This window comes from Equus caballus, chromosome 18 (assembly GCF_041296265.1).
Source record: "Equus caballus isolate H_3958 breed thoroughbred chromosome 18, TB-T2T, whole genome shotgun sequence".
NCBI classification, from domain to species: Eukaryota; Metazoa; Chordata; class Mammalia; order Perissodactyla; family Equidae; genus Equus; species Equus caballus.
In genome coordinates, this window is record NC_091701.1 from 73,027,079 (window position 1) to 73,039,859 (window position 12,781).

Here is a 12,781-nt window from a genome sequence, read left to right on the forward strand (position 1 = left end):
GATGGAAAAGCAAACGTTGATAAATAAATGTCTGCTGAGCCATTTACAGACAATGTGACCCAAGAGAAAATGTTGATAAAAATGGGTTTGGCAAGGATCATCCTGGCCTACCATACCCAGAGTTATCTATAGTGATGGCCTGTCCTGGGACAGGACGTCTATCTTAAATTCTTTTAGGCAGTTAGGGGAAAGGTCAAAGTTTCTTTCAGAGTGGTTTTTTTTTTTAGGAAGATTGGCCCTGAGCTAACATCTGTGTCCATCTTCCTCTACTTTATATGTGGGACACCTGCCACAGCATGGCTTAATAAGCAGTGCATAGGTCCGAGCTGGGGATCCAAACCGGTGAACCCCAGGCCACCAAAGCAGGGCACGGGAACTTAACCACTGTACCACCAGGCTGGTGCCATCTTTCAGAGTCTTTTATTCTTAAAAATAATCAGGGGGCTGGCCTGTGGCCTAGTGGTTAAGTTCGGCACACTCCACTTTGGTGGCCTGGGTTTGGTTCCTAGGCGCAGACCTACACGACTCATCGGTAGTTGTGTTGTGGCGGTCGCCCACATACAAAATAGAGGAAAATTGGCACAGCTGTTAGTTCAGGGCAAATCTTCCTCAAGCAAAAAGAGGAAGACTGGCAACAGATGTTAGCTCAAGGCAAATCTTCCTCAGCAAAAATAAATAAATAAATAAAATCAAGCCAAAGAGACACATTTTGGAGTGGTCAATTTTTCCCCACAATAGTATGGTTATTTTTACAGCAACAGTAGATTACTTGAGGTTCGTGGCACCATAATCAATCTGGTTCAAGTTTCACAGTAGAACAGAGAAAGACACCAGAATTAAAAGAAACAGTATATATTCACTTGCACTCTAGAGATATGTTTTAAATATGTAATTTGGCAGTTATTTTTTAATTAAAATAAATCTTATTGGGGGAATAATTATCACATGCATGTGGTACAAAATGCAAAGGGTATACAGTGTGTATGGTGAAAAGTCTCTCCCCTAACCTGGCAATTACTTTTAAGACTTATTTTTCTAATTATATATCATCAGAGACATGTTCTATTTCATTTGCCCTTTCCTCTTGATTTGATGAGTACAAAAGCCTCAATCTACAAATGAAGTTTTGGAGCATAATTTGCTTGCAAGTCCTTTGGAATTCAAACTACATGATAAATTCCTGATTAGCCCTGAGCTAACAACTGCTGCCAGTCCTCCTCTTTTTTGCTGAGGAAGCCTGGTCCTGAGCTCACATCCATGCCCATCTTCCTCTACGTTATATGTGGGACGCCTACCACAGCATGGCTTGCCAAGCGGTGCCATGTCTGCACCTGGGATCCGAACTGACGAACCCCCAGGCTGCTGAAGTGGATTGTGCGAATTAACTGCTGCGCCACCGGGCGGGCCCCAAATCTAACACATTTAATCACATGGTTTCTACGCTAAATTGTATTTCAAGTTCCAACCGAGACTATCAGAAACGTATCTAATTCTCCCCCATTTCACCCCATTCCAAAATCCCAGCAGAGACCATTCCTCTTTTCCCCCAGGCTCTATACTAGAACTTTCAAGCTAATTCTTGGGGAACTGGGGACAAAATTTTTATCTACGGTGGTGGATGAGGTAGTGATGGACCCTGTGGGAGGGTAACAACACACTCCATGGGAACCACCTGCTGACTGGGGATTGGGCAATTGGATTACAGTGGCACTGATAGCATGCTAGGCACTGGAGGGCACACCTCTCAGGACACACAAGCTGCAGCTTTCTTCTGGAGCAGAGAGTCAGAGGTGGCAACAACTGTTGTGCACATAAGTGCCTTTAACTTATAGGGACAATTGCAAAAGTTGACAATCTGTTTAATCATATATGAATGGTACCTTTCCTACCTCTTAGTTTTAATGGATACGACTTAAAAAGGAAGTATTTTTTACTTCAAAGATATATGAATATTTCTTTTATAGTATGTTTTAAAACTAACTCACCATCATGATATTTGACAAATATTTTGGCTAGGAGAACCAGAGTAGGGACATATACAGTCTCTTATTCTAGAAATCAAGATAGAGACTGGCAAGTAATTAAGCCAAACATTTTCTCTCTCGCTCAATTTATTGACCAGATACGTTAGGGCAAGGAGTACACTTGGAAAGGAGTTAAGACAGTCTCTCTGGATGAAGCAGACATGAAATGAGCAAGGTTCACAGAGTGATACAAAGAAGAAAGTAGTCAGTTCTCTTTGGCACTGGGGGTGGGGGTTGGAGAGAGGAGGATGGTGGAGAGGCTTCTGTGAGTGTGCCTGTGAAGGGAGACACCCTCCCATGTTTGCCCCGCAGAGAGTGTGTCATGCACAAAGCCGAGAGATCACCTGCCGGGCCAGGAATCTGCAGTTAGGTGGGGCTGGGCTGGCAGACAGGATGTGAGATGGGATGTGGCAGGAGGTGAGTCTGGAGGCTGCAGACCATCCAGGACTTACATGCTAATAATGTCTTGCATTTTAGTCCATCCGTCAGAATCCCCTGGAAACTTAAAAAAAAACATTATTAGTTATTCTTAGTCCTATTACAAACTCGTTTTTTAAAAAGTTTTGCAACTTATTGTTAATAATTCAAACAGAAAGTTATAAGATGAAATGTCAAAGTTGCTGTCTCCACCTCCACACCTCATCACTTAATCTTACTCACCTGTGGAATGCTTTTCCCCTGATAGAATATACTACAAAAATATCTCAGCAATACGTTTCTTTAAAATTTAGTTGAGGTTTGTAAAATCAGAAAAAGCTCTGTCATACCCTCAGGAGTCTGGTATTTTTTTTTCCTAGTGTTGTGCACACACACATGTAATACATAAAAGTCACTTATCAGTTATGGAACTTGGTATTTTAAAAATATTGCTTTACAGAGTTTTCCAAACCCATACAAATGTGGAGAAAATAATATAGTGTACTTCTATATTCTAATCATCCAGCTACAACAATTTTAGTAACATTTTCCTTTCTTAATTTTACGCTCTAGGCTCCCCTTTTGTGCTGAAGTTTTAAACAAACCCTGACTGAATACTATTTCACTAATAAACCCATTTATATCCTTCACAGATAAATATTTTTAATACATCCACAATACCATTATCATACAAAGCAAAATTAACACTTCCTTAATATCATGTAATATTCATTCTGTGTGCAGTTTTCTCCATTATCTCAAAAAATGTCTTTTACTTTTATTCGTTTGGATTAGGATCCGAATAAGATCTACATATTGCATTGATTTGAGACGCAATTTGTGTCATTTACTAAGTTTCTATCTTTACTTGCATCCATTTCTGGATTTGCTTCCCCTTCCCATGGTCTTTCTAGATAGACTCATCATGTACCAATACAACATTGTTTCAATTATGCAGATTTACAATATGTTTTAATATTTCGTGGGAATTTCCCCACCCTCAGTTCTTTTCTTAGAGCTTTTCTGACTATTCTTTTTGTTAGGACTTTTGGATAAACTTTGTAATCAATTCATCTAGATTCAGGAAAAAAAAATCTGATGGTAATTTTATTAAACTTATAAATTGATTTAGGGAGAGTTTACATCTTTATGATGTAAATCTTCCTGTTCAAAAATTAATATATCTTTTTATCTTTTTAAATCTATTTTTGTGTCATCAGTAATATTTCATAGTTTTTCTTATATAGATTTTATGCATTTCTTATTAAGTTTATGCCCCAGTATTATATTTTTGCTCTTCTAAATAGGGTCCGCTCTTCCATTATTTCTTCTATCTGCTTATTGTTTGTTTATATGAGGACATTGACTTCTTTATATTAATTTTATATCCTGCTTCTTTACTAAATAATCTTATAATTTCTACTAATTTTTCCATTTATTTTTTGTTTTCCAGATATATAATCACATTATTTGCAAAGAGAGAGAGTTTTTTGTCTTCCTTCCAACTCTTGTGCAATTAAATGATTCCTCATGTCTAATTGCATTGGCTAATGCTTCTGTTTCCAATGTCAAATATACTGGATGTGGTGGTCATCTTTGTCTTCTTCCCACTTTTAGTAATGTTTTCCCATGAAGTAAGAAGCTGGCCTATGGGCTGAAGCACCCCTCAATTCCTATTTAGTTGAGTATTTTTAACATGAATGGATGTTGAGTTTTATCAAATGCCTTTCTGGCATTTATGAAGGCAATAATCTGATTTTTCTCCTTAGCTTTATTACCATGATGAATCATATTAATTGATGTCCTATTATGGAACCACTCTTGTATTCTTGGAATATACTTTGTAAATATATATTATTTTTAAAATATGCTGTTGGTTTTCTCCTAATATTTAAGATTTTTTACATCTCACATGTGGGATTGGTTTTCTTTCTTTCCTGGTGCTCTGGACAAGGTTACGTAGCATTGGGATGATCTCATCTTCTATGGTTTGATAGAATTCCCCTACCTTTTTTTTTTTCTTTAATGCAGAGTCCTCAGCCCTACCCCAGTTCTCTAGTGTGTGGGCCCAGAAAAAAAAAAATTGAAGGCCCTCCCCTCCCACACCCACTCCTGGTGATACTCTTCCACAGATTTTGCATTTTGGAACCACCGTAGGGTATGAAGATGCTAAATCCTTTAAGAAATGATTATAATATTAACACCAAATCTGACCATAAAAAGGAAATTATAGACCAATCTCACTTATTCTGTGAATAATCTAAACAGCATTGAATTATGCACTTTAAATAGATGAATTTTATGTTATGTGAGCTATATCTCATTAAAGCTTTTTTTTTTTAAAGATTACTGTAGCATGATTGCTAGATATCTCACTTAGGGCACTGAATGGCTGATGGTGCCTGTCACTAATATTGGGAATAAAGGAAGACAAACGGATTTGGAAGGAAAGCTACTGAATGCAGTTTCAGACAGGCTGTACATAGTAATTAAAGCTACAGAAGAGGATAAAGTTACACAGGATGGAGACAAGCACATAAAGTTGTAAAATCTAGAGCATATTCACTCTCCAGCATATTATCCTGAAATTCTATACGAAAATAAATTGAGCTTCCAAACTTTTTAATATGAGCTGAAATTTCCCTTTGATTTCCTTTTTATTGTTTAAAGCATACATGATTAGTTTATCGCAGCCAATATTCAATTTAATGTTAACTTGAATTTAATCCAAGGGTGATCATCAGATACTAAAAGAATAAGAAAGTTTAACTATTTTTAAAACCTTTATCTGGAAATTAATGTTAAAAAGAGTCACCTTCTGACACCACTGAGAAGAAAAAACATCTCCTCTATGACTGGCTTCCCTCTGAAGGTTTATGAAAGTTTGACCTGTATGTAGGAGAATGGATGTGATCGAATAGGGTACACATTAATTAAGATGAATGAGGGTAAGTCAGGTGAAAACCCAACCTCACAACGAGCTGGGCAAACAGTGGAGGATAACTTGTCTCGTGGAGCTGATGCTTTTGTCATTTTTGTTGGTTAAGGCTTCAAATTGACTTCTCACAAGGAGGCTGCAAGCAGATTCTCTAGCAAATTGGTATCCTGGGGAGAGCCAGGTACTTTGAAAACTTCTAATTAGGAGAAGTTAAAGGTTATATAAGCTTAGCTGCCAAATTGACTGCGTAACCTTAAAAGCCAAACAGAATCTACCTTCCTGTCCTTCCTTCTCCCCCTTAGCCAAGACATGGTCTAGAAATAAATTCTAAAATGCAAACACAAACTTCTGTGATAATTCAGGTCTAAGAACTAGAAGGGAGCTTGTTAGTTACATTTTAACAGACTGATAACTATCCCAAGTCTTTTTATCTAAGCACCCATAGTCACACGTAGTCCCACATTTGGCTTCAGTTTCAACAAATCCAGAGAGGACAAAAACATTCAGTAAGCTACATTGTATCCACACAACTTCTGTCTCCTACGCGTGTCTGCTTGTTTGAAAGCAGGATAATTGCAGCCTGGAATCACAGATTCTATTGCCCGTAGAAACATCTAATCAAGACCACTACCATGGATACTGCCCAATTTTAGAAATAAAGTTATTCCTAAAAAAAACAAAAAGCCTGGAGATCATATATTTAATAAAAGTTATTTTAGCAATTGTGGTTTAGAAAATATTCCTAACCCAATTTTCACCTGTCTTTACCAGCCTGTAGATACAAATGTGGTCACAGCATAGCTATGCTTAAGTTACAGTGGATCTAACTTCCATCCTCTTTAAACAGGAGCTATTTTTTTCCAAAATGATCCTGGTTATTTCTGGGAGTCCCCAATCAATTGCCTTCCCCACATTCACAAACCAATTGCTCAGTTTTCATCACTATACGGCATCATTCATTCATTCACTTAATATGTACACCGTGTGTGAGGGGACACAGTAGAATCTTACAGACGTTTCTGTCCTGGCTGTCTTGGGGGCCATGGTATTTTTCCTGATTTGCTCTAGTTCACATTCGTCAACATTCATTGCTAACAAGCAGCTGGAAGAAATTTTTACCACTGCCTCTGCTGAGGAAGTCCACCGTGAAACACTTGATCACGAAGGTGCTAAGAATTCTGTCTCCCAATGTCCCCAAAGCCTCCGACCTTATGTGTTAGAAGAATGCTGGATTCCACGAGGAGCCAGAGAAAATGGCCCTTCTCAATTCTGTTTCACTGTTTGACATCTGGGCCCCAAAGCAGGGCTGCTTCATGAAAAAAAGTTTTCTGTAGCTCTAGGGGCTCAAAACCAGTCCAAGAGGCTCAGTGTCACGTGCTCATCTCCACCATCCTCATCATCCCTCTCTTCTTTCCTCACCCCGGTTACCAAACTAAAGCACCAGGCCTGCCAATGAGAGCAAACATTTACTAGGTGTTGGTGGCTGTGTTCGCATTAGGTGTGTCTGAACCCCAACTGAAATGGCCTGCTGCATTATGTAGCATACTTCAAAAGCTCGGCCAGCAATGTAGCATATAAAATGCAACCACTTGAAGACTTTGCCCAGAGCTATGGGAAAAAAGCACATAGCTTGTCAGTGAACTTTGGTCCATTCTTTAGCCTTCCCAAAGTACAGGCTGATATGGGCAGATGTTGGTGTAGAGTGCTTTAATTATTTGACAGTAGATATGAATAAAAGGGACCTTGAGGTTGTCTAGAGCTGGGTGTGGTACTGGGTTGAAAGTAGGAATTGCAAACGGCTTGGTATGGTTGTCTCTAGAAGATCCAAAGCAAAGTGGGAAACGTGGTCAGAAAAAGAATTCAAACCTAAAATATTGAGAAATTGTGTTGTCAGGAAGAACATGTGGCAACTTCTAAGGGCAACAAAACAAAAACAAACAAACAAACAAACAAAAGTCAGACACCAGACCAATCAGAAACGGTTACTGAGGGGTCTGCTCTGGGAAGGCTGAGGATGAATGAAAATAAATTCAACTGCACGGAGTCTGACCCGCCATGTGGCTGAGCATCCGCTGGAGCCTTGAGTATTCTAAGGACGGTCTAATTCAAAAGTCTCTAAACTACTGTAAAGAAGAATCCAACACAGGGCTATGAAGTCGATAACACCTGACACCAGAAACTATTTATTACTGGAGTGTGGAGCAGGCAGCTCAAATTTTGAAATTTCTGGTATTTTGCTCAGTTTCATTCTTTCCATCATTTAAATAACCTCAGAAGGAAGTACTTAAAATCATTAAAGTCTTCTAAGACCCAAGAATAGGTAAATCCTCAGCCTAGGACTTGAAAAAGTAGCAATTAGTTATTATTTTTACTTTAAAAATGTTTTTAAAAGGCAATACAGGGGCCAGCCTGGTGGCACAGCCGTTAAGTTCGCACGATCTGCTTTGGTGGCCGGGGGTTCACCGGTTCAGATCCCGGGTGTGTACCCACGCACCACTTATCAAGCCATGCTGTGGCAGGCATCCCACATGTAAAGTAGAAGAAGATGGGCATGGATGTTAGCTTAGGACCAATCTTCCTCAGGAAAAAAAAGAGGAAGATTGGCAGTGGATGTTAGCTCAAGGCTAATCTTCCTCAAAAAAGAAATTTTTTTAAAAGGCAATATATATTTGTTATAAATAATTTTTTTAAATACAGGAGTAAATATACGAGATTAAAAAAGGTGTTTTCCTCTCCTATCTCCATTCCCACTCCCCAGAGGCAGCCACTGTTAAATTCGCAGTATATCCTTGTCTTTCTCCTAAGTATATACCTCTTCTATCTAGCTTATGGAATCATACTATGTAAACTGTTCTACAATTTGGCTTTCATCACTAAATAATTTAAATTGGATACCTTTGCATGTCAGTAAATAAAGGGCTATCTCCTTTTTTAAAAGTCCTGTATATATTGATGTAATATTATTTATTTATCCAATCCCCTATTGATGGAAATTTGGATTATTTCCAATTTTTTATTATTACAAATACTGCTGCAATTAACATCCTTATACATTCATATCTATACACTTAAGCAAGCATTCTGGTAGACAAACCCCTGGAAATGGAATTGCTTGGTCAGATAGTATATGCATTTAGAATTTTGACAAGTATCCCCCAAATTACCCCTAAAATGTTTGCACTAATTTCCACTCCCACCCGTGATGACCAAGCATGCCTGTTTTTCTACCTGCTCCCGCACTTTGTCTTCAGGTATTGACTAGTGAAAGCGGAGAATGTGTCTCTCACTTCAAAAAGAAATGGCAATGAAGCCTTTGCCTCATACTCTTAAGTTTCCTTTATTTTCTCTTTACTTTTCATAACTGAAGGTTAGTTCTAAGAGAGGAAAAAAGGAATATGCTTGTTTGGTTTTCAGGATGTTCCTCAAAGATACAAGCACCCTCCAAGTTGTGAAAACCTATCTTATCAGCACCTACACCTTACAGATAAGCTGCTCATCTAGGCGGAAAATGTAAACACCCTGAGGCAGGAAGATGCTCCCTTTCAGATCCTAGAGATGGAAAGATAATTCTGCATGTCTCCTTATGACTCCTCATTCACTCATTCATTTACTCATGTATGCATGAATCCATGTGTTAGTTCCAGCTTGCATTCAAGCATTCACCCAATATTTACCCTAAGTCTGAAAAGTTCTCGGTACCATGCTAATCATTGTTGCTACAGGATGAAATACAGTCTCTGCCTTCAAGAAGGTCACAGTCTAGCTTAATGGAAAAGACAGCAAAGGAAAGCAAGTTACAATAGAGCGGGAAAGTGCTGCTTTCAGGTTAGTGCAGGGCGCCCCACAAACGATGGAGTAGAACGCATTACTCAGGATGAGGACTGCAGAGAGGATGAGGAATATGGTCCTGGGAGGGCCAGGCAACTATCGAATCTAGTCCAGTCAGAGAAGAAGTGAGGAAAAGGCCAGGACGGGGTACCTTGAAGGGAAATCTTTGACTAGGAGTTATGTTAGCAGCAGAAAGTTGCATTTTGTAAATATAGTTTCATTTTACTATTAGTTTTTTAATGAAAATTCTTGAGGCAAAGAAATCCTGAGAAAAAAGAACAAAGCTGGAGGCATCACAATCCCTGACTTCAAAATATACTACAAAGCTATAGTAATCACAACAGCATGGGACTGGCACAAAAACAGACACACAGAGCAATGGAAGAGAATTGAAAGCCCAGAAATAAAACCACACATCTACGGACAGCTAAGTTTCACAAAAGGAGCCAAGAACATACAGTGGAGAAAGCGAAGTCTCTTCAATAAATGGTGTTGGGAAAACTGGCAGCCACGTGTAAAAGAATGAAAGTAGACCATTATCTTACACCACACACAAAAATTAACTCAAAATGGATTAAAGACTCGAATGTAAGACCTGAAACCATGAAACTTCTAGAAGAAAACATAGGCAGTACACTCTTTGACATCTGTCTTAGCAGCATCTTTTTGAATACCATGTCTACTAAGGCAAGGGAAACAAAAGAAAAAATAAACAAATGGGACTGCATCAGACTAAAAAGCTTCTGCAAGGGAAAGGAACCCATCAACAAAACGAAAAGACAACCTGCCATCTCAAAGAAAATATTTGCAAACCATATATCCAATAAGGAGTTAATTTCCAAAATATATAAAGAACTCATACAACTCAACAACAGAAAAACAAACAACGCAATAAAAAAATGTGCAAAGGATATGAACAGACATTTTTCCAAAGAAGATATATAGATGGCCAACAGGCACATGAAAAGATGTTCAACATCACTAATTATTAGAGAAATGCAAATCAAAACTACAAGGAGATATCACCTTACACTGGTCAGAATGATTATAATTACCGAGACAAAAAATAGCAAATGTTGGAAAGGATGTGGAGAAAAGGGAACCCTCATACACTGCTGGTGGGAATGCAAACTGGTGCAGCCACTGTGGAAAACAGTATGGAGATTTCTAAAAAAATTAAAAATAGAAATACCATACAATCCAGCTATCCCACTACTGGGTATTTATCCAAAGAACATGAAATCAGCAATACAAAGAGATTTATGCACCCCTATGTTCACGGCAGCATTATTTACAATAGCCAAGACATGGAAGAAACCCAAGTGCCCATCAACTGATAAATGGATAAAGAAGATGTAGTACACACACACACACACACACACACACACACACACACACACTGGAATACTACTCAGCCATAAAAAGACAAGATTGTCCCATTTACAACAACATGGATGGATCTTGAGGGTATTTTGTTAAGCAAAATAAGTCAGACAGAGAGAGAAAAACACCAAATGATTTCACTCATATGTGGAAAATAAACAAACACATGGATAAGGAGCACAGAGGGGAAGAGGGGAGGGAGGGCAAAAGGGGTAAAGGGGCACACGTATATGGTGATGGATGAAAAGTAGATCTTGGTGGTGAGCATGATGCAGTATACAGAAACTGACATATAATAATGTATACCTGAAATTACACATTGTTATAAACCATTATGACCTCAATAAAATAATTTAAAAAAAAATTCTTGAGTCAAAGAAATCTCAACTTTGACTTTGCTGAACCGAGGGGAAATGGAAAAGATAAGGAGATTTTTATCCCATCTTTTAAAACTGGCAGGAAGCTCAGTGCCTGTGTTCCTGTGGGTCAGTGAGGCTGAACTGTTTCATCTTGTTGATCTACGTGAGCCCTATGGAGAAGGGGTAGGTATAGGAAGCCAAGAGGGTGAGAGTCAGAATCAGCTCGAGGATTAACAGTAATACCATTTTCTGTCGTTTATCCTGAGTATGAAATTTATCCTAAGTCAGAGCTGTGGACAAATATGTTTGTTGATAATTTATAAGAATCAAACTGGAAAAACCTAAACGTCTGCCCATAGAAGGTAAATTAAATGGATGATGGTAAGTCTATGAAATGGAAAAACACACAGCCATTAAAATAGTATTTTCCAAAAACTATATGGTAAGGTAGGAAAATTTTTATAACAATAAGTCAGAAAAGGAGTATACAAAGTATATATACAGTATGAAACCACCTTCATAGTGACATTACATTTGATATATTTGTGTATATTTTTCTCTCTGTGCACAGGCACACACACACACACACACACACACAATTGCACTTACATACACTTATACACAGATATCTATTTATGTTTTCTGTCAGTCAGGCTAAGTTAATCTATGCTTCAGTAACAAACTGAAAATTGCCACAAGATTATTTCTCCCTCATGCTGCCTTCCATGCTGGGTCACCAAGGTTGCTGTATTCTTCATAGACACTCTGGAACCCACAAAGATGACAGAGGTTCCATCTTGAGACAAGTTTCCACAATTGCAGAAGCATGAGTGGGCTCTTCAACCTTCTGCCCAGAAGTGACACAAATCCTTTCTGCTCATTTTCATTGGCTGAAGGAAGTCATATGACCTCTTCTGAGTTCAACAGGATGGGGAAGGGCAGCAAGGATTTGTGAACAATATTACAGCCCATAGATTATAGGCCACATCTATATATCTAAAATACTATGGGGAAAGGGTAGGGATGGGGAAGAAAGTCACTAAAAGAAGTGGTTATCACAGGGTGGTGAGAATATAAATAATTTAAATTTTTTTCTATATGGTTTTCAATACTTCCCAATTTTGTAAACAAACACATATTCTACTTTTTGTTTTCTTGGTTTACCTAAGTAATACATTAACATATTCTGCAAATAACTGAAACACCATGGAAGTATAGAGGGAAGTGAGACTCCTTTCATGCCGCCTCACTGGAGTCCCCCACCCTCTCACCTGCTCCCAGAAGGAATCTCGGTTTACAGTGTGGTATATATCCTTCAGGACTGTCTTCGTATATACATTCACAAACATAAATATGAATATACATGAATTGATTTCACAAGAGAAAAAAGTTAAAGGAGCGTGTAAATTAGTCAATATGCATACTATTTTAATAAACTATTTTCTTATAGAAAATGCATAATGCAACCGTACCAGTTCAGTGTCCTTAACCACCCCTCTCAACGTGTGAACTTATCTGCAGGCGATCCATGCTGCCGACTTCTCTGCATTTCCTTTCCTTCTAGTCTTTTCGGCTTCCTGCCCCTGTCTTACCCGTCCTCCTTGGCTGACTTTTTACTTGGGAGCTTCTACAGACTCCATATTTTTACTTCCCTGGCTCCCTGACCCTCACTGGAGGCAAGGGCTTCAATGTCCCTATTTTCCCGTGGCCCCACAGCTTCTAGCCAGCACTGTGTGCTCACAGCCGTGGCTCCAAGGTCACCAGCCCAGCCATTCACCTACCTGGGATAAGTGTGTGTGGGGAGATTTTTGGCCTTAATCGACAAGACCACA

At 38.7% G+C, this 12,781-nt stretch overlaps 1 protein-coding gene across 3 annotated transcripts in view; it reads right to left on the reverse strand.

Annotated features, from left to right (window-relative positions):
• Positions 1–2,081: 2,081 nt before the first annotated feature.
• The window catches only part of ANKRD44 (ankyrin repeat domain 44), a 348,870-nt gene continuing 338,170 nt past the window's right edge, over positions 2,082–12,781 (reverse strand). For 2 of the 3 annotated variants that reach the window (XM_070241459.1, XM_023622277.2), the window contains one exon: positions 2,094–2,526. In XM_070241459.1, the coding sequence (XP_070097560.1) occupies positions 2,510–2,526 (17 nt within the window). In that variant the 3' untranslated portion in view covers positions 2,094–2,509. Of the gene's footprint in view, positions 2,527–12,781 lie in introns of all 3 variants that reach the window. The other variant, XM_070241458.1, reaches the window with a different exon arrangement.